Here is a 20,577-nt window from a genome sequence, read left to right as displayed (position 1 = left end):
CCTTACTCATATATTCACTCAAGTATACCATCCAGTTATCTAATTGTTCTCTTTTAAGTGAATAGGAATAAACTAACTCATATATGTCAAGATAACTCAAAAGTTCTACACATGAGGAGATTGGAGAAATAAACTTATAAGGTATATACAGGAGAGAGAAAATACTTCCCTCAGAAAACCAATGAAGATCAGGAGTTTCTCACAACTAATTTTTCAAAAAGTTATTATTTTATGAATTGTGGTAAAACAGAACATAAAATTTACCATCTTAAGTATTTTAAGTGTACAGTTCAGTAGTATTAAGTACATTCACATATGATAAAAAACTGTGCTTATCAAATTATGATCACAATAATTAATATTTTAAATATCTTAAATGTTATTTAAGAATTTAAAGTCATATATAACAAATGTATATCATTTTCAACTTCAATACTCATCTATCATAGCTACATCTATTTGTAAGTTATTATATATTAATCTTCCCAGGTGGCTCAGCAGTAAAAAAAAAAAAATCCACCTGCCAATACAAGAGACATAGGAGATGTAGATTCAATCCCTGGGTTAGGAAGAGCCCCTGGAGAAGGAAATGGCAACCAAGTCCAGTATTCTTGCCTGGAGAATTTCATGGGCAGAGGAACCTGGCAGGCTATATAGTCCATGGGGTCATAAAGAGTCAGACACAATTGAGCATCAGCAGCATACACTAGTCTGCTTTTTTCAATTTTTAAAAATGTTTCACATTATTCCAGTTCTTAAAATAATGAGACAAAATAATGATAAGAAAAAGAAAGTGAAAGTGAAGTCGCTCAGTCGTGTCCGACTCTGCGACCCCATGGACGGTAGCCCACCAGGCTCCTCCATCCAGGGATTCTCCAGGCAAGAATACTGGAGTGGGTTGCCATTTCCTTCTCCAGGAGATCTTCCTGACCCAGGGATCGAACCCAGGTCTCCCACATTGCAGGCATACGCTTTAACCTCTGAGCCACCAGGGAAGCCCAAGACACATCAAATGAGAGTACTACAATTATCTGATCATTTTCCAACTACAGAAAGCTGATTTACCATTTCTTACAAAAATGATTAATACCATAAATAAGCAACTTGATGAATGTCTTTTTTCTTTGCAAACTACTTTCTTAAACATCCAAGGACAGAACTATGAGGTGAAGATATGCAAACTCCATCTTTTTACTAACATCTCATCCTTTTAATTTTTTTTCAAACTTAGCTCTCCCAATCATCCCAAATATATGGTTACATGTTTCTCTGCTCCCTTTATCATCTGTTTATTCTATCTCCTTGGGAAGAGAAAGAACTTCTTAGCTTCTAAATAGTTGTAAGGAAAAAATGCAGCCACATCATCAAATCCCTGATACTTCCTTCTCAGTCTATCAGCATACTGTTTTTTACTTGCCAATGCAAAGAGGCAAATAGGCCTCTGAATGGTTTCATCACATATTCCTTTGTGTTATCAGCCAAAATCATGCTCATTTAAAATCACAGACCAAAGTGCTCTTAGATTTTTACGTGACTTTAAATGATTTTTATATATCAATACCACACAAATAAACAGAATGGAAGGAAGTCTTAAGCACAGAAAAAGTAACAAATGCAAATTAGAAACCACAGGATCTCTGTTTAAAATTGTGCCTAATACAGCCTCAGTTTTGCAGAACAGAAAAATCAGCCAAGTACCTTTCTAGAACATTAATGACTATCAGCCATTACATTATATGTATGTCATCTGACACAATTAAACTTTTAGTTTAGTAAACACTTTTCCTCTGTTAGAACAGAGGGTTAGTGTTCAAGTGGAGGAAAAAAAAAAATCTTAGTACAGATAAAAGCATTAAAACACAAGCCAAACTATAGGGTAAGTCTAAATTTCCCCTATTTCAATTCAACCATTCAGTCCTGCTTTGACAAACAAATACATGTGAAAATTTTACAACATCAAAGAGAACTTATTTTCCAAAGCTCTTCTGCCAAGTGCAATAAGTACTGGTATTTGATGGCCAAGAAACTGAACTTCAGCATTAGTTACATTAACAAACTCACCTCTTCCTCTATACACAAGTTTCAGATGTAATACACACTTTGGGGAGCTCTCCAGAAGATTTTGTGACTTTCTGATAGGTACATATAAAATGAATATTGAATGATCATGAATATATACATATACACACCATGAATATATACAAATATGCACAAATTTGCACAAATCTCCTTTTTCATCAGCCTGACTGCAGATTTGCTAAAGAAAAACTATGATGTCTATGTCTCACCTGGAAATAATAGAAGCATGGACTTTGGAATAGATGATTTAATATCTGTGTAACACTGAGCAAGTGGTTTAACCCTGCTTTAAGTCTCAAGTTCTTCAATCATAAAATGGAAATAAGAATGCCACCCACATAAGATGACTGTTACATGAAATGAATGAAATGTACCTCAGACTCAATAGATCCTCATTAAACACGAATTTCCCATCTTTCCCATACTTTCTTTCTTAGGTCTTCCAAAAATATATTCAGGTGATTGACAAAGCAGTATTATAATTATCCAAATGAGGAAATACAGGTTTCTGACTGCTGAAAAAAAGAAACTCTTGACATAGTTACTTTCTTTCAACATTATGTCTCTAAAGCTGAAAGTAAAGGTGAAAGTTCTTTGACAAAGTCAAGACTTTTCTTCCAGAATTCTAGAATAAGGTATAGAAATTGTGGTGAGCAACTGGAAAAGCCTCATTCATTGGAAACCAGATCCTTCCCATGTAAGAATCACAAGATGCTTTTCCAGAGTGAACACGCTAGTCCTCTCTCCTTGCCTCAGCAGTAGGATGACCTCAGGAAAGAGGGGTTGGTAGATGCCCCAGTGAAGTCTGATATGATGACAGGTAGATACTATACAGGAAAGGCATGCTACTAAAATTATAATGTGGTGATGTGGTTTGGGGGTTCTATTCAATCAAAGATACAAGATATAAGAAATAACTTGTAGTTAAAAATGGGAGAAAAGTTGTTGGCTGAATTCTTTGTACATCAAAATTCATAACTATTCATGGTGCATCTTGAAGCCAATGGCCCACAGGCTGCCACCCTCAACATGCTTAGATACAACTAATTGCAAGATGATAACCTTAAATGCAACAGCCCTTGTCACTTCACTGTCAGTTAACCAAGATGCCAGTCCCAGAAAAAACCTTTGAGCTATTCAGAGGAGCCCACTACATCCCTTCCTGTTCATCTTTAAGGAAACTTACAAGTGATTTTGGGGTAGTGGTAATAAAAACAGTAAGTCTTTGAATTATACTCTACATTTGAATTCCCAATTGTCTTGTTCTCATTAGAAATCCCAACAGGGCAACAACAACCTACATTATTTGCGGGACCCAGAGCAAAATGAAAATATGGGGCCTCATGTTCAAAAAGTCTTAAGAATTTCAAGATGGCTACCACAGAGCATTCAAACCAAACACAGGGTTCTGTGACTGCATAGATAAAGCCCACCTTGGACAGGACTATGGTGGTGACTTATAGGAGACTAAATAACAGATTCCACCCCCAAAACAGCTGACTATAACTTAGCACATAGGCAAGTATTTGGGCACTAGCCTGAAAATAGCACAGATGTTCTGTTTTCTTAAATCTAACTAATTGCAGGAGAAATTATCTCTAGAATCCATAGACCACACTGATTATGAATTAACGAAATTTTAGTAACCAAAAAAATATAGGTTTCAAAGTAAAAAATATAGAAAAACCTAAGTTCAAAGGCTAGGAAAGTTGCAAAAATTAGCTTTTAAAACATTTTGCTAATTTGTGCTGTGCTTAGTCATTCAGTCATGTCCAACTCTTTGCAACACCATGGACTGCATCGGCTCCTCTGTCCATGCAGATTCTCTAGGCAAGAATACTGGAATGGGTTGCCATGCCCTCCTCCAGGGGGTCTTCCCAACCTAGGGACTGAATCCAGGTCTCCCACATTGCAAGCAGATTCTTCACCGTCTGAGCTACCATTACTATATGCTAATTTAGGGTAGATTGTGAAAATGCCCACAATCCTTTACTCCTTCAATAAAGAAGAAGAGTTTATTTTCCCAGCCCTTTGATCTGGGTTGGTCAAAACCAATGGGGAACCAGAGACATAGCCCAGGCAGAGACTTGAAGAGTATTTGTATATTGGGACCTGTAGCCACCACGTGAACAAGCACAGGCCAGCCTGCCACACAGGAGATACGTGTGGCACAATCACTCCATCTAACTGTGAGCCAAATGCCAAATAGGTAAGTACATCTAGTCTCCACCTGACCAACTAGCTAACCAGAGACACATGAGTGAATTCAAACAAGAACAGCTAACTATGCCCAGGTCAGCAGAACTGCTCAGCTGATTTGAAGACTCATGAGCAATAATGAATTGTTGTTGTTTGAAACCACTAAGGTTTGGAGTAGTTCGCTATACAGTAAAATTGTTAAATGTTACAAATAGTATTTTAGCTCAGTAAGAAAAAGAAAAAGGATTATAGAATAAGCAGGGGCCAAGACAACTAGTTCACCATTTTTGATGAGAAGATCAGATTCCCACTAAATTGCATAATACATTCCAGATGGATTAAAAAAGTATATATAAAGAATGATAGCATAAAAATGTTAAAATAAATTCTTAGTCAATATTTATGTACTCTTGGCATGGGAAGACTTTCCTAGACAGTGATGTCTGAAGGAAAAAGAGGAATAGATTTTACTATGCAAAGATTTTGTAAATTTTACTTGTCTAAAAAATAAAAGGCAAATGACAAATTGGTAAAATTTACATATGAAGAGAGATTACATTCCTTACATACACAAAGTATTTTTTATGCATGACAAAAGTATGCTAAAAGTTGCTAGCTTAATATACACAAAATAACAGAAAGCTGCACGACTTGATAAACTATTGACCAAAAGGTTTTACATATGTAAATCACAAAAGAAGAAAGGTAAATGGCCAGTTAACATTTTTTAAATGTTCAACCTCACTGGTAAGCAAAGAAAGATTAAAATAACAGTAAAATTATCTTACCAGGTTAAGAATTGTAACTATCAAAAACCATAATACCTAGAAAACAGACTATTTTATAAACTCCCAGCAGAATTATAATTTAGTACATTTTTGCTAAGTAATATGTATGTGCACGTGTGTGTGTGTGTGTATGATGTGTGTGTGTTTGTGAGTGAGAAATATTTTTTGACTAAGAAATCTTCCTTCTAAGAATACATCCAGATGAAACAATCTGGGATGCATAGAAGACAGTCACTTGACCTCGTGATCCTACATCCCAGGTCACTAGAAGACTAGAGACTGTCTTCAGTTCACTGGCTTCACTGTGTAAGCTAGTAGTATCAAGAGTTTCTTCCCAAGTGGCACTAATGGTAAAGAACCTGCCTGCCAATGCAGGAGACCTAAGAGACAGGGATTTGAATCCTGGGTCAGGAAGATCCCCTGGAGGAAGAAATGCAACCCACTTCAGTATTCTTGCCTGGAGAATCCCACAGACAGAGGAACCTGGCGGGCTACAGCCCATAGGGTTGCAAAGAGTCAGGCATGACAGAAGCAGCTGAGCATGCACACACCCAAGAGCTTCTGCTAAACACCAAGGGCACAGAAGTCATACTGCCTGCTCATCCTGGCCTTACCCACTCTATACCTGGCAAACTGACATTTGGTTCCTAAATAACAGTAGCTACCATTACTGAATGAAGAGATAGTAAGCCAAACTTTGACTTCAGAACCCGTACAGCTATACCATCACTGACTCCATTACATTAATAAATATATTAATACCATATCAGTTATTTCACACTACAGCCAACTCAGCAACGTAAATCATTCATTTATGAAGAGATTTGGGCTTCACCCTCAGTTTGTCTTAAAAACTTTATTGGAATTCACAGCAGCTCCTGGACATCTAGCACCCCTAAGACCTAAGTAGAAAAAAATAAACCCCAGAACTTAGAATGTAGAAAAGGCAAAGAAAGTCTTGCTATATAGAAAATATGAAAAGCATTAAATGAAGCATCTTCATCAAACCCCTTTAAAGATCCCTCTGCCATTGCGTCCGCAAAATGAAGCACCATTAAAGACAAGATTCTTCAGCTCCGAGTGCAGATGTGGCAGGAAGCCTAAGAATGAGATAGATCATCAAAGATATATGAAGAAGGAGGAGGAGGGGAAAAAAAGAAAGAAACTGAAGAACATAAAAAAAAAAAAAGTATACCTAAGAGAGAAAAAAAAGTCTGGAACAGAAACAGCATTAGTGCTTACTGATCTGAGTCACATAACTGCTTCAGCACAGAAGAAATTTGCAATCTGTATTTGTAGAACAATATACCAAGCATTTCTACATCTACTATAGAATAGAATCTTTGTAATAAGACAGTGAGTATGTGCTCCATTTTATGGAAAGAAACTGAAGTTCTGGGAAGGTAAGGAAATTGCCAAAAGCCACATAGTAATAAGTGACAGAACTGGGGTCTTTGGTCTTGAAGCCCCATGTTCTTCCCAAAAATCTACTATTGCTGCAGACTATCCCTCTAATTGCTACTGATTTTCAAATAACCATGAAAATTTCAAGAATCAAAGATAATATCAATACATTTAGTGATGTTCACATAATAAGCTATTTTTCTTCTTTTTGTTGTTGCCGTTGCTATTGTTGTTTAGTCACTAAGTCATGTTTGACTTTGTGACCCTATGGACTATAGCCCACCAGGCTCCTCTGTCCATGGGATTTCCCAGGCAAGAATACCAGAGCGGGATGCCATTTCCTTCTCCACAATTCTTCCCTTTAGAAAAGCTAACTATGAAAACAATATCTGATTCATTCTTCCAAAAACAGCAAAATGTGGTAGAGAAGCACAGTGTTGGGGAGGGGGTTTTGTCAATAAAATGTAACATGAAGAAGTCTTGTGCGATGGAGCTGCTTGGTATCTTGAATACACAAGATGGTGGATACACAGACATACATAAAACTGTATAGAACTTAATACACCCACATAAGAGTACAGGTAAAATTGTGGAAGTTTGAATAAAAATCTACAGATTTTATCAATGTCAATAATCTAGCTGTGATATTATACTATAGTTTTACAAAATGATACCACTGGAAGAAAGTGGGTAAATGATATGTGAAATTTAGCTGTATTTTTTTATAGTTTCTTTTTAAATTATTTATTTATTGACTGTGCTGGGTCTTCAGCGCTGCTTGGAGGTTATCTCTAATTGCCATCAGCAGGAGTTACTCTTTGTTGTGGTGCAGAGGCTTCTCATTGCAGTGGCTTCTCTTACTGTGGAGCATGGACTCTAGAGCATGCAGGCTTCAGTAATCGCAGCAATCAGGCTCAGTGGTTGTGGCTCATGGGCTTAGCTGCTCTGAGGCACGTGGGATCTTCCTGGACCAGTGATCGAACCTGTGTCCCCTGCACTGGCAGGTAGCTTCTTATCCACTAGCAAAGTCCCTAGCTGTACTTTTCGTTATAACTGCATGGGAATATACAACTCTCTCAACAAAAAATTCAATCAAAAAAATCAACAGCGTATTCATATCATCAACACTGATTTTGAAACGGATCATTGATATTGTATAGATATGTAAAAAGACATAATGTAGTTAATCAAAGCTGACTTCTTTATAGTAGAACTGGAAGAGGCCTTATCCATGAAATTTCAATTTTAAAAATTATTATTTCAAGTCTGAGATGATAATTTTGAATAGTTTTTAAAGATGTAACACCTTAAGAATAAGACTCAGATAACCCTAGTTATGCAAATGATAAACCATTGGTAGAAGAAAGACTCAAAGAGGAAGAAAAAAGTCTTTTTGAGCTAGAACAAAGGGCTATTTAAGAATTCCATCTCATGGCCAACTGGCACATGAAGATGCTCAACATCGCTAATTAATAAAGAAATGCAAATCAAAACTACAATAAGGCACCACCTCACACCATCAGAATGGCCGTACTAAAGAAGCCTACAAATGACAAATGGTATAGAGGGTGTAAAGAAAAAGGAACCCTCCTACACAGTTGGTGGTAATGTAAGTTGGTGCAGCCACCATGAAAAACAGTATGGAGGTGTCTCAAAAACAAAAAATAGAGTTCCCATGTGATCCAGCAATCCTATTCCTATGCATATATCCAGACAAAACTATAATTCAAAAAGATACATATACCCCTATGTTCACAGCACGATTCACAATAGCCAAGACATGAAACAATCTAAATGGTCAATGACAGGTGAATAAAGATATGGTACAGATATACAGTGGAATACTACTCAGCCATAAAAAAGAATGAAATAATGTTATACAGCAACATGGATGGACCAGAGATGATCATACTAAGTAAGACAAAAGAGAAAGATAAATATCATGTGCTATCACTTATATGTGGAATCTAAAATATGACACAAGTGAATTTATCTACAAAATAGACTCACAGACATAAAGAATGGACTTGTGATTGACAAGGGGGAGGATAACTGGGGAAGGAAGGGATTGGGAATTTGAGATTAGCAGACACGAACTATTGTATATAGAACGGATAAACAACAAGGTCCTACAGCACAGGGAAGTACCCTGTGATAAACCATAATGGAGAACAATATGAAAAACAATGTGTGTGTGTGTGGGTGTGTGTGTATCTGAATCACTTTATTGTACAGCATAAACTAGCACAACATTGTAAATCAACTATACATCAATGAATTTTAAAAACAAAACTCTATCTTTAAAACATCAGCTGACAAAACACTGAAAGTATGATCCAATTGCTCTGTAAGACAATTTGAGAACTATGATAATTATGGAATGTACCAAGAATTGTCCAATAAACACACTAACCATAATAGCTACTATTCATCAAGCATATATTATATGCCTGGCATTATGCTGGCTGCTTCAAAGAAATGATAGAAAATCCTCACAAAAACTCTGGAAAGTAAAATATGGATGGATCTATTCTAATTTACTCAAAGTCACATAATTAGACAGTGACAGAGCTTGACTAAATTCTGAGTCTTAGGCTTGTATGCTGTTCACTGTTTCATAATACACAGGAAAGAAACACCTAACCTTGTTAGTCTGGTACGTGACTCTAGGAGTAGAAAACTAGCACTGATATTATACTTACCTGCTTGTAAGTTCCATCTAGCAAGGTGTCCAGGTGTTGGAGGGGTGCAGGTGTTTTATCTTTGAACCTTGTTAACAGCCGACGTTGAATGGCCCGAAATTGTACAGCTCTTTCAGACAACAGTTCTTCTAATTTTTCACCATTTATCCGCAACTACAATGAAGAATTTCTTTAATTCAGGCTAAATGTGCACAACAAAAATGTGTCTAAAGTAGGGATACTGGCAATGCCAATAAAAATTTGAAAAGAGTAAAGAGGAAATTTAAGTGTATTACAGAGTTTAGAGAATTAAAATAGTATGATATTTGATTCATGAATACATAAATGATACAGTGAAATAGGCTGGATAGAAATTTAGTAAAAATGGCCCACTTACCAAGGAATAAAGACAGATTATTTAATAAACATTTTGTGATAACTGATTAAATATACAATGGAAAAAAAGAATAATATTCTATAATCTCTCCCCTAGCCTTTGCAGCAAAATCAACTGCAGAGGAATCAAAAGTTTAAGTAAAACAAAAGTACTAGAAAAATTGTATTTTTAAAATAATTTTAGCATGAGACAGATCTTTATAAGTCAAAAGTCACACATATACAAACACACACACACACCCGATAAATTACTAACTTAAAAAAAAAAACAGTTCTATGTGATTGCCATAATAACCAGAAAGCATCTACAAACTGATATAAAAAAAAGTGACCACAACCCAAACATACAAGTAAGAAAAAGAGCACCAATCCAATAGAAAAGTAGGCAAGATTCACAGAGAAGTTAATACAAATTGTTCTCAAAAATAACAGCCTTTGACCTAGCAATCACACTTCCAGGAATTTTTCCAAGAGGTGTGCTTGCAAAAAGTAATGTACATGCAAAGATATTCATTACAAAATTTGCTCTGTTCCTATTACAGTAAGATAATGTTAATAATCAAACTGCTATCAATAGAGGAACAAGAGGACCACTAGGTACAGATAAGCAATGCTAGCCAAAGATGTATTCAAAGAAGCAAAGTAAAAAAATACAGAATATCATGCATGTATTTTTTCTAAAAAATTGTACAGTAACATAGTTGTGACTACACAGAACAATTCTAGAAAGATCACAAGAAACTGGACACCAAAATTTGCATCCAAGGAGACAGAATAATGGGAGGATGAGAATCAGAAATGACTCTTTTCCATATAATTCTTTCCATAATTTTTGAATTTAATATTATTAAAATAAAGAAACTGATCAATGTCCTAGGGAACACTCCATGAAACCAGATCATGTGAACTGGTACTTTACAGAACAGTCATAATACTTCTGAAGTACAATATTTAGTATGTTTGGAAATCACACATAGTTTACATTTCTGATATCAAACCAAACTGCCCTCTTTTTCAGTGCATTTGAGGAGAAAAGACACATGATTGGGGAAAAAACTTGGAATTTTTAAAAATTTATTTAATTGGAGGCTAATTACTTTACAATACTGTATTGGTTTTTGCCATACCTTGATATGAATCAGCCATGGGTGTACATGTGTTCCCCATCCTGAACCCCCCTCCTACCTCCCTCCTCATCTCATCCCTCTGGGTCATCCCAGGGCACTAGCCCTGAGCACCCTGTCTCATGCATCGAACCTTGACAGGCGATCTGTTTCACACATGATAATATACATGTCTCAAATCATCCCACCCTCACCCTTTCCCACAGAGACCAGAAGACTGTTGTATATATCTGCGTCTCTTTCGCTGTCTCGCATATAAGGTCATCGTTGACATCTTTCTAAATTCCATATATATGCATTCAGTTCAGTTCAGTTCAGTCGCTCAGTCGTGTCCGACTCTGCAAACCCATGAAACGCAGCACGCCAGGCCTCCCTGTCCATCACCAACTCCCGGAGTTCACTCAGACTCGTGTCCATCGAGTCAGTGATGCCATCCAGCCATCTCATCCTTGGCTGTCCTCTTCTCCTCCTGCCCCCAATCCCTCCCAGCATCAGAGTCTTTTCCAATGAGTCAGCTCTTTGCATGAGGTGGCCAAAGTACTGGAGCTTCAGCTTTAGCATCATTCGTTCCAAAGAAATCCTTCAGAATGGACTGGTTGGATCTCCTTGCAGTCCAAGGGACTCTCAAAGAGTCTTCTCCAACACCACAGTTCAAAAGCATCAATTCTTCGGCACTCAGCCTTCTTCACAGTCCAACTCTCACATCCATACATGACCACAGGAAAAACCATAGCCTTGACTAGACGGACCTTAGTCGGCAAAGTAATGCCTCCACTTTTGAATATGCTATCTAGGTTGGTCATAGATTTTCTTCCAAAGAGAAAGCGTCTTTTAATTTCATGGCTGCAGTCACCATCTGCAGTCATTTTGGAACCCCCCAAAATAAAGTCTGACACTGTTTCTACTGTTTCCCCATCTATTTCCCATGAAGTGATGGGACCGGATGCTATGATCTTCGTTTTCTGAATGTTGAGCTTTAAGCCAACTTCTTCACTCTCCTCTTTCACTTTCATCAAGAGGCTCTTTAGTTCCTCTTCACTTTCTGCCATAAGGGTGGTGTCATCTGCATATCTGAGGTTATTGATATTTCTCCTGCAAATCTTGATTCCAGCTTGTGTTTCTTCCAGTCCAGCGTTTCTCATGATGTACTCTGCATAAAAGTTAAATAAGCAGGGTGACAATATACAGCCTTGACGTACTCCTTTTCCTATTTGGAACCAGTCTGTTGTTCCACGTCCAGTTCTAACTGTTGCTTCCTGACCTGCATACAGATTTCTCAAGAGGCAGGTTAGGTGGTCTGGTATTCCCATCTCTTTCAGAATTTTCCACAGTTTGTTGTGATCCACACAGTCAAAGGCTTTGGCATAGTCAATAAAGCAGAAATAGATGTTTTTCTGGAACTCTCTTCTTTTTTCCATGATCCAGTGGATGTTAGCAATTTGATCTTTGGTTCCTCTGCCTTTTCTAAAACCAGCTTGAACATCAGGGAGTTCACGGTTCACATATTGCTGAAGCCTGGCTTGGAGAATTTTGAACATTACTTTACTACTGTGTGAGATGAATGTACTTGTGCAATAGTTTGAGCATTCTTTGGCATTGCCTTTCTTTGGGATTGGAATGAAAACTGGCCTTTTCCAGTCCTGTGGCCACTGCTGAGTTTTCCAAATTTGCTGGCATATTGAGTGCAGCACTTTCACAGCATCATCTTTCAGGATTTGAAACAGCTCAACTGGAATTCCATCACCTCCACTAGCTTTGTTCGTAGTGATGCTTTCTAAGGCCCACTTGACTTCACATTCCAGGATGTCTGGCTCTAGATTAGTGATCATATCGTCATGATTTTCTGGGTCGTGATGATCTTTTTTGTACAGTTCTTCTGTGTATTCTTGCCACCTCTTCTTAATATCTTCTGCTTCTGTTAGGTCCAGACCATTTCTGTCCTTTATCGAGCCCATCTTTGCATGAAATGTTCCCTTGGTATCTCTAATTTTCTTGAAGAGATCTCTAGTCTTTCCCATTCTGTTCTTTTCCTCTATTTCTTTGCATTGATCGCTGAAGAAGGCTTTCTTATCTCTTCTTGCTATTCTTTGGAACTTTGCATTCAGATGCTTATATCTTTCCTTTTCTCCTTTGCTTTTCACTTCTCTTCTTTTCACAGCTATTCGTAAGGCCTCCCCAGACAGCCATTTTGCTTTTTTGCATTTCTTTACCATGGGGATGGTCTTGATCCCTGTTCTTCTGTACAATGTCACGAACCTCTGTCCATAGTTCATCAGGCACTCTATCTATCAGATCTAGGCCCTTAAATCTATTTCTCACTTCCACTGTATAATCATAAGGGATTTGATTTAGGTCATACCTGAATGGTCTAGCAGTTTTCCCTACTTTCTTCAATTTGAGTCTGAATTTGGTAATAAGGAGTTCATGATCTGAGCATTAGTATACTGTATTGGTGTTTTTCTTTCTGGCTTACTTCACTCTGTATAATAGGCTCCAGTTTCATCCACCTCATTAGAACTGATTCAAATGTATTCTTTTTAATGGCTGAGTAATACTCCATTGTGTATATGTACCACAGCTTTCTTATCCATTCATCTGCTGATGGACATCTAGGTTGTTTCCATGTCCTGGCTATTATAAACAGTGCTGTGATGAACATTGGGGTACATGTGTCTCTTTCATTTCTGGTTTCCTCAGTGTGTATGCCCAGCAGTGGAAATGCTGGGTCATATGGCAGTTCTATTTCCAGTTTTTTAAGGAATTTCCATACTGTTCTCCATAGTGGTTGTACTACTTTGCATTTCCACCAACAATGTAAGAGGAGTCTCTTTTTCTCCATGCCCTCTCCAGTATTTATTATTTGTAGACTTTTTGATAGTAGCCATTCTGATCAGTGTGAGATTGTACCTCACTGTGGTTTTGATTTGCATTTCTCTGTTAATGAGTGATGTTGAGCATCTTTTCATGTGTTTGTTATTCATCTGTATATCTTCTTTGGAGAAATGTCTGTTTAGTTTGGCTCATTTTTTGATTGGGTCATTTATTTTTCTGGAATTCAGCTTCAGGAGCTGTTTGTGTATTTTTGAGATTAGTTGTTTGTCAGTTGCTTCATTTGCTATTATTTTCTCCCATTCTGAAGGCTGCCTTTTCACCTTGCTTATAGTTTCCTTCATTGTGCACAAGCTTTTAATTTTAATTGGGTCCCATTTCTTTATTTTTGCTTGTATTTCCATTACTCTGGGAGGTGGGTCATAGAGGATCCTGCTGTGATTTATGGCAGAGTGTTTTGCCTATGTTCTCCTCTAGGAGTTTCATAGTTTCTGGTCTTATGTTTAGATCTTTAATCCATTTTGAGTTTATTTTTGTGTATGGTGTTAGAAAGTGTTCTAGTTTCATTCTTTTACAAGTGGTTAACCAGTATTCCCAGCACCACTTGTTAAAGAGATTGTCTTTAATCTATTGTATATTCTTGCCTCCTTTGTCAAACATAAGGTGTCCATAGGTGCGTGGATTTATCTCTGGGCTTTGTATTTTGTTCCACTGATTTATATTTCTGTCATTGTGCCAGTACCATACTGCCTTGATGACAGTAGCTTTGTAGTATAGTCTGCAGTCAGGCAGATTGATTCCTCCAGTTCCATTCTTCTTTCTCAAGATTGCTTTGGCTATTCGAGGTTTTTCGTATTTCCATACAAATTGTGAAATTATTTGTTCTAGTTCTGTGAAAAATACCTTTGGTAGCTTGATAGGGATTGCACTGAATCTATAGATTGCTTTGGGTAGTATACTCATTTTTACTGTATTGATTCTTCCAATCCATGACCATGGTATATTTCTCCATCTATTTTGTCATCTTTGATTTCTTTCATCAGTGTTTTATAGTTTTATATATATAGGTCTTTTGTTTCTTTAGGTAGATTTATTCTTAAGTATTTTATTCTTTTTGTTGTAATGGTGAATGGAATTGTTTCCTTAAATTCTGTTTCTGTTTTCTCATTGTTACTGTATAGGAATGCAAGGGATTTCTGTGTGTTAATTTTATATCTTGCAACATTACTATATTCATCGGTTAGCTCTATTAATTTTCTGGTGGAGTCTTTACGGTTTTCTATGCAGACGATCATGTCATCTGCAAACAGTGAGAGAAAGACTTGGAATTTTACTACCCTCCTTTAACCCCAGTTTCAGCACTTAAGAAGCACTTAAGTAGCTATATCAAAGAATATTCTCCTGAAGGGAAAAAAAAATTCATTATCAAAATTTAAAGTGATGTAACAACTAATTTTTTAAGAAGAATATTGCAAAAGTTATCAACAGTTCAGTTCAGTTCAGTTCAGCCGCTCAGTTGTGTCCGACTCTTTGCGACCCCATGAATTGCAGCACGCCAGGCCTCACTGTCCATTACCAACTCCCGGAGTTTATCCAAACTCATGTCCATCAAGTTGGTGATGCCATCTAGCCATCTCATCCTCTGTCGTCCCCTTCTCCTCCTGCCCCCAATCCCTCCCAGCATCAAAGTCTTTTCCAATGAGTCAATCTTCACATGAGGAGGCCAAAGTATTGGAGTTTCAGCTTCAGCATCAGTCCTTCCAATGAACACCCAGGACTGATCTCCTTTAGAATGGACTGGCTGTATCTTCTTGCAGTCCAAGGGACTCTCAAGTGTCTTCCCCAACACCACAGTTCAAAAGCATCAGTTCTTTGGCATTCAACTTTCTTCACAGTCCAACTCTCACATCCATTATGACCACTGGAAAAACCATAGCCTTGACTAGATGGACCTTATTGGCAAAGTAATGTCTCTGTTTTTCAATATGCTATCTAGGTTGGTCATAACTTTCATTCCAAGGAGTAAGCATCTTTTAATTTCATGGCTGCAATCACCATCTGCAGTGATTTTGGAGCCAAAAAAATAAAGTCTGACACTGTTTCCACTGTTTCCCCATCTATTTCCCATGAAGTGATGGGACCGAATGCCATGATCTTCATTTTCAGAAGGTTGAGCTTTAGGCCAACTTCTTGACTCTCCTCTTTCACTTTCATCAAGAGGCTTTTTAGTTCCTCTTCACTTCCTGCCATAAGGGTGGTGGCATCTGCATATCTGAGGTTATTGATATTTCTCCTGCAAATCTTGATTCCAGCTTGTGTTTCTTCCAGTCAAGCGTTTCTCATGATGTACTCTGCATATAAGTTAAATAAGCAGGGTGACAATATATAGCTCTGACGTACTCCTTTTCCTATTCGGAATCAGTCTGTTGTTCCATGTCCAGTTCTAACTGTTGCTTCCTGACCTGCATACAGGTTTCTCAAGAAGCAGGTTAGGTGGTCTGTTATTCCCATCTCTTTCAGAATTTTCCACAGTTTCCTGTGATCCACACAGTCAAAGGCTTTGGCATAGTCAATAAAGCAGAAAAAGATGTTTTCCTGGAACTCTCTTATTTTTTCAAAGATCCAGCAGAAAGAAAGACAATACCAAAGATTGCTCAAACTACCACACAACTGCACTCATCTCACAGGCTAGTAAATTAACGCTCAAAATTCTCCAAGGCAGGTTTCAGCAAAACGTGAACCGTGAACTTCAAGATTTTCAACCTAGCTTTAGAAAAGGCAGAAGAATCAGAGACCAACGTTATCAATAATTCACTTTTAATTGTATGACATCCTGCTGTAATATTTTATTTCCTCAATTCATGAAATACAAAATAAAAATATATCTTCAATATTGAGACATCAGCCAGATGTCTGTATATGTAACAAAACAGCAGTGATTGAAATGTTTTCACATATTAGAATTTTAACACGTAACAATTACGTATGGATCTTAGTGCCAAGCAATGTTCTAGGCACTAGGAATTTCAACAATGAATAAAACAGACAAAAGTTCCTGTTTTCATGGAGCTTATGCTAAAGGCCACTTGGAGTCCAAAAGCCACCTTTATTTAAAGTTGAAAGTTGTATTTAAAAAGGTAGAGAGTGGGGCCAGAGAGTAAAGGAAGTATAAGCATGCCCTGCTTAACTTGTTTAACAAGTAAAAGTGTATATAGTTGACCATATTCCCTAAGTCCCACCCCAGAAAAGAAATGTCCCTGATGTAGAAACTGCAAGGATTAACTAGCCAACCAAATATAGGACAGGAGGGACATGGACTATATGTCAAATACAGTCAATTAGAAACTAATGTTTTCAATTTTAAATGTTACAAATATTAAATTAGTATAGTCTTTCTATGGACTCTCTTCTGTAAGTCACTGGACCTCAGTTTCACATAGTTAGGCAGGAATTTCTTCAGATATATCCTAGAGAATTGCAAAGGTTCTCAATACTCAGAGTACCTAAATGTTATTTCCCAAACTATTGACTTTTGGTACCACAATTTGGCCCAAGTATATTATCCTATACAATATTATCAGCATAGATGAGAGAAAACCCAAATTAATTTATTTGATAATGTGGTATTATCTGCAATTGGACTGTACTCTGAAAATTTCCCTTTATGTTGACATTGTATTCAAAGAAGTCTTTATTTATAGGTTAAATGCTCTTAGAACGTTCAATGCTCTAGAATGTTCAGGGAACTGAACATTAAGTAGAATGTTCATGTGACTGACAATTTACATAACATATTCTCTCCCTTCCTCTCTCTCTACAATACACACATACATGCTTGCACACACACCAGTTTACAGAGATGCAAAAACCTATGGATTCCTTAAAAAGTAGCCACTCTAGGGAACCAATGCTTCCTTAAATAATTTTCAAAATCTTTTTGAAATTCCTCTTTGTAATTCCCTACAGGATCTACTTACAGGCAAATAAGTAAGTAAAACTTGATGAATTCTTTTTTTAAACACATGGGACTTAAAACAATGACTGTCATTGTATAACTGCTTTCAGAAAAACATTAATCTTGACTATTTTCAAATATCAAATCAATTTTCAAAGGATGAAGATTTGACACTCTGAAGATACTCAAGAAAATGTAACACAGGCTCTGAAGATAATTCCAAAGAAGAAGTGCAAACATATCCAGGCAACAAAGTCAGTAGCATATCTGACTGATTTAGACATTTAATCCTTCAGCATTTACCAAGCACCTACTGTGCCAGATACTCGAGAATATTTTACGTGATTAACCCTCATTCAGATGCAGAAGTTCTGGTGTGCTTGTTAAAAATGAAAAAGAAAAATCACTTTACTTTATAATCACACCTCATTTATGGCCTGCTAGAATTAGTTAGCCAAATGGCTGCCGATAAGCTCAAATAGTTTTAGCACTGGGTTATTGGGGTCAAAGGTTAAATCCCCATGTGGGAGAATTAAACCAGCTCTGTTCTGAGGCCAGACCACATGCTTAGCTCCAGGCAGCCTCTCTGTAAAAGTCTGCAATTGATCACAAATTGGGCAAGAGGGCAGGAAAATATTCACAACCCCACCACCCACATAAGAATAACAACTTAGTGTACTGCCTAATGGCATGTATACTAGAATTCTTACCTCTACAGAATCCCCTTCTCTTTCATATACTGAAAAACTACAGATGATATGGGTTATGATTATACACACCTCAAAATGATGATCAATCAACTCAAAATATTCTTCAAGGGGCACAGATCCAGAAAAAGAACATGTGAAATCTTTGATTCCCTGTTTTTCAAAATATTCTTGAAGGCGGATGATAAGCTCATTTGTTATAAGCCAAAGATCCTCAAATTGTTCACTCTGAATGCGGTATCGTTCTAAAGAGAAAAACAATTAAGCAAAAGGCTTATTAACACAATTGCTAGCTGAAATAACATATTGCTGTTGTTCAGTCGCTCAGTCGTGTCTGACTCTTTGTGATCCCATGGACTGCAGCATGCCAAACTCCCCCGTCTTCTCTATTTCCCAAAGTTTGCTCAAACTCATGTCCATTGAGTCGGTGATGCCATGAATTATCACTAACTCTGACATGAACACCAAAATGAAAGGACAAAGATTTCATTTAATTTTTGGCTTAATAAAAATAATTTTATGACCTTATTGTGACTTTCTGCATCAATAACTTAACATTTTCAAATTTCACTCCAAAGGTATGTGATCACAGTGCCAAGCTGCAGAGTATGGTCCCTTTAACTATGTATCTTATGATAGGTTTCAGTAGAGTAAAAACAAAAAAATTCAATCCTTCCAAAAAAAAGCTTTACTCAAAAAGTAAGAAAACAAAGAACAAAACAAAAAAGGTAAGAAAACAGCCATTGCAAAAGTATACCTGGTATCATTATCTGTTTCAGAAAATTGATATGAAATAAAATTTATTCTACAGAAAGCCCCACATCCTGGCCACAGCAGCCAGTTTAAACCCCTGTTATCATAATCAAAGCTTTCTATTTTTCTAGTGGTTCTTTCATTTGAAGAGAGATTTTGCAATAAGACCCTTCCCCAAATGTAAATCTTGGTTCCCTCCATTCCCTGAAACCTCAGCTCAGAGAGCCAAATTCTTGCCTCCTACCCTGATGATGCTGATGATGACAGCAGTGACAATAACTACACCTATGATAAGAGCAACTATTATATGTTGAGCACCAACTATGCATCGAGCACCGAAATTGTAACTCTTTCTCCTACAAAAAAGAAAACCAGGCACAGAGAATCTCAGAGACTTGCCAAAGGTCACAAAGTAAATTAAATGTCAGAGCTAGAATTTATGATAAATATCCTTCTTTCCAATTGTCTAAACTCGACCTATTCTTTAGGATTTGGCTTCAATCTCAACTACCCCAGGAAAACTTTATTTCTCTACCATTGATAGCAGCATTGGGTTTCCCCGGTTGACTCAGATGGTAAAGAATCTGCCTGCAATGCAGGAGACCAGGGTTCAACCTTTGAGACCAAAGATTGCCTGGAGAAAGGAATGGCTACCCATTCTAGTATTCTTACTTAGAGAATTCCATGGACAGAGGAGCCTGGTGGGCTACAGTTCATGGAGTTGCAATGAGTTAGACACGACTGACTGACTAACATGTAGCAGCCTTATATGTACCAGGCACTATCTAAAGCACTTCACATTCACTCTCTTGCTTAAATCTCAATCACCCAATAGGGGAAATACTGTTATCCCCATTTTACAGAAGAATAAATCTAGCTACAGAAGAGTTTAAATAATCTGCAAGGTCATCTAGCCAGTTAGTAACAGAGCAGGGATTGGAACTCCAGCTATTAATCCAAAGATTATCTATCAGTCTTAACCACTTCACAACATTGCATGTCTCTGAATTTATACAGAGAATATCTACAGTTTACTGTTTACTTAACTGCATACAACCACATATTCTTATTTAACTTTCCATATAATCATATTTGGTCTCTTCAAAGAGACCATACACTTCTTGAGATCGAAGTCACCTATCCTATTGAACATCTATTATGTTTCATAGAGAAATAAATCTTGAGAGTATAAAAATTAACTCAGTCTTTTTGCTTAAAGAACCTAAGGTACTATGATACATGTAAAATAGTTATTTATACTCCCATGGTACTATAAATATATTACAACTTTAAATTGGTTTTTAACTTTGTCCTCCTCAACCAGAATCCAAGAATATATCTGCTCTCATTCCCCCAGTCGTACTCTTTTTAATTACATAAGGAATACAATAAACTGAGTATTCCTGCCATGGAACATGCAAACACTCTGGTCTTCTCTGCTGTCATATCATTCCCCTTGAACCTTTCCCATGCTCCTTTCACTCTAGTCTTATTCTGGATGTTGTTGGCTTCTGCCCATGGTGCTGATCAGATGTCTTTTCATTTTTCTCCATCAAAGACAGTAGGGCCAAGGTCAGAAATGACAAATTTTACCTTTCTTGGTAATTGTCGCTGAAGGTTTAATGCTTTAGAAGAAAACTAGAGCACAATTATGGAGGGGGG

At 37.1% G+C, this 20,577-nt stretch overlaps 1 protein-coding gene across 2 annotated transcripts in view; it reads right to left on the bottom strand.

Annotated features, from left to right (window-relative positions):
• BBS9 (Bardet-Biedl syndrome 9) overlaps nucleotides 1–20,577 on the bottom strand; it is a 473,303-nt gene that overhangs the window by 202,698 nt on the left and 250,028 nt on the right. For both annotated transcript variants that reach the window (XM_018047135.1, XM_018047136.1), the window contains exons 18-19: nucleotides 18,235–18,407; nucleotides 9,173–9,325 (exon numbers count right to left, since the gene is read on the bottom strand). In XM_018047135.1, the coding sequence (XP_017902624.1) occupies nucleotides 9,173–9,325; nucleotides 18,235–18,407 (326 nt within the window). The remainder of the gene's footprint in view (nucleotides 1–9,172; nucleotides 9,326–18,234; nucleotides 18,408–20,577) is intronic.

Source organism: Capra hircus, chromosome 4, assembly GCF_001704415.2.
Source record: "Capra hircus breed San Clemente chromosome 4, ASM170441v1, whole genome shotgun sequence".
NCBI classification, from domain to species: Eukaryota; Metazoa; Chordata; class Mammalia; order Artiodactyla; family Bovidae; genus Capra; species Capra hircus.
The sequence above is the reverse complement of the archived record's forward strand: the minus strand, read 5'-3'. Positions and strand labels throughout refer to the sequence as shown.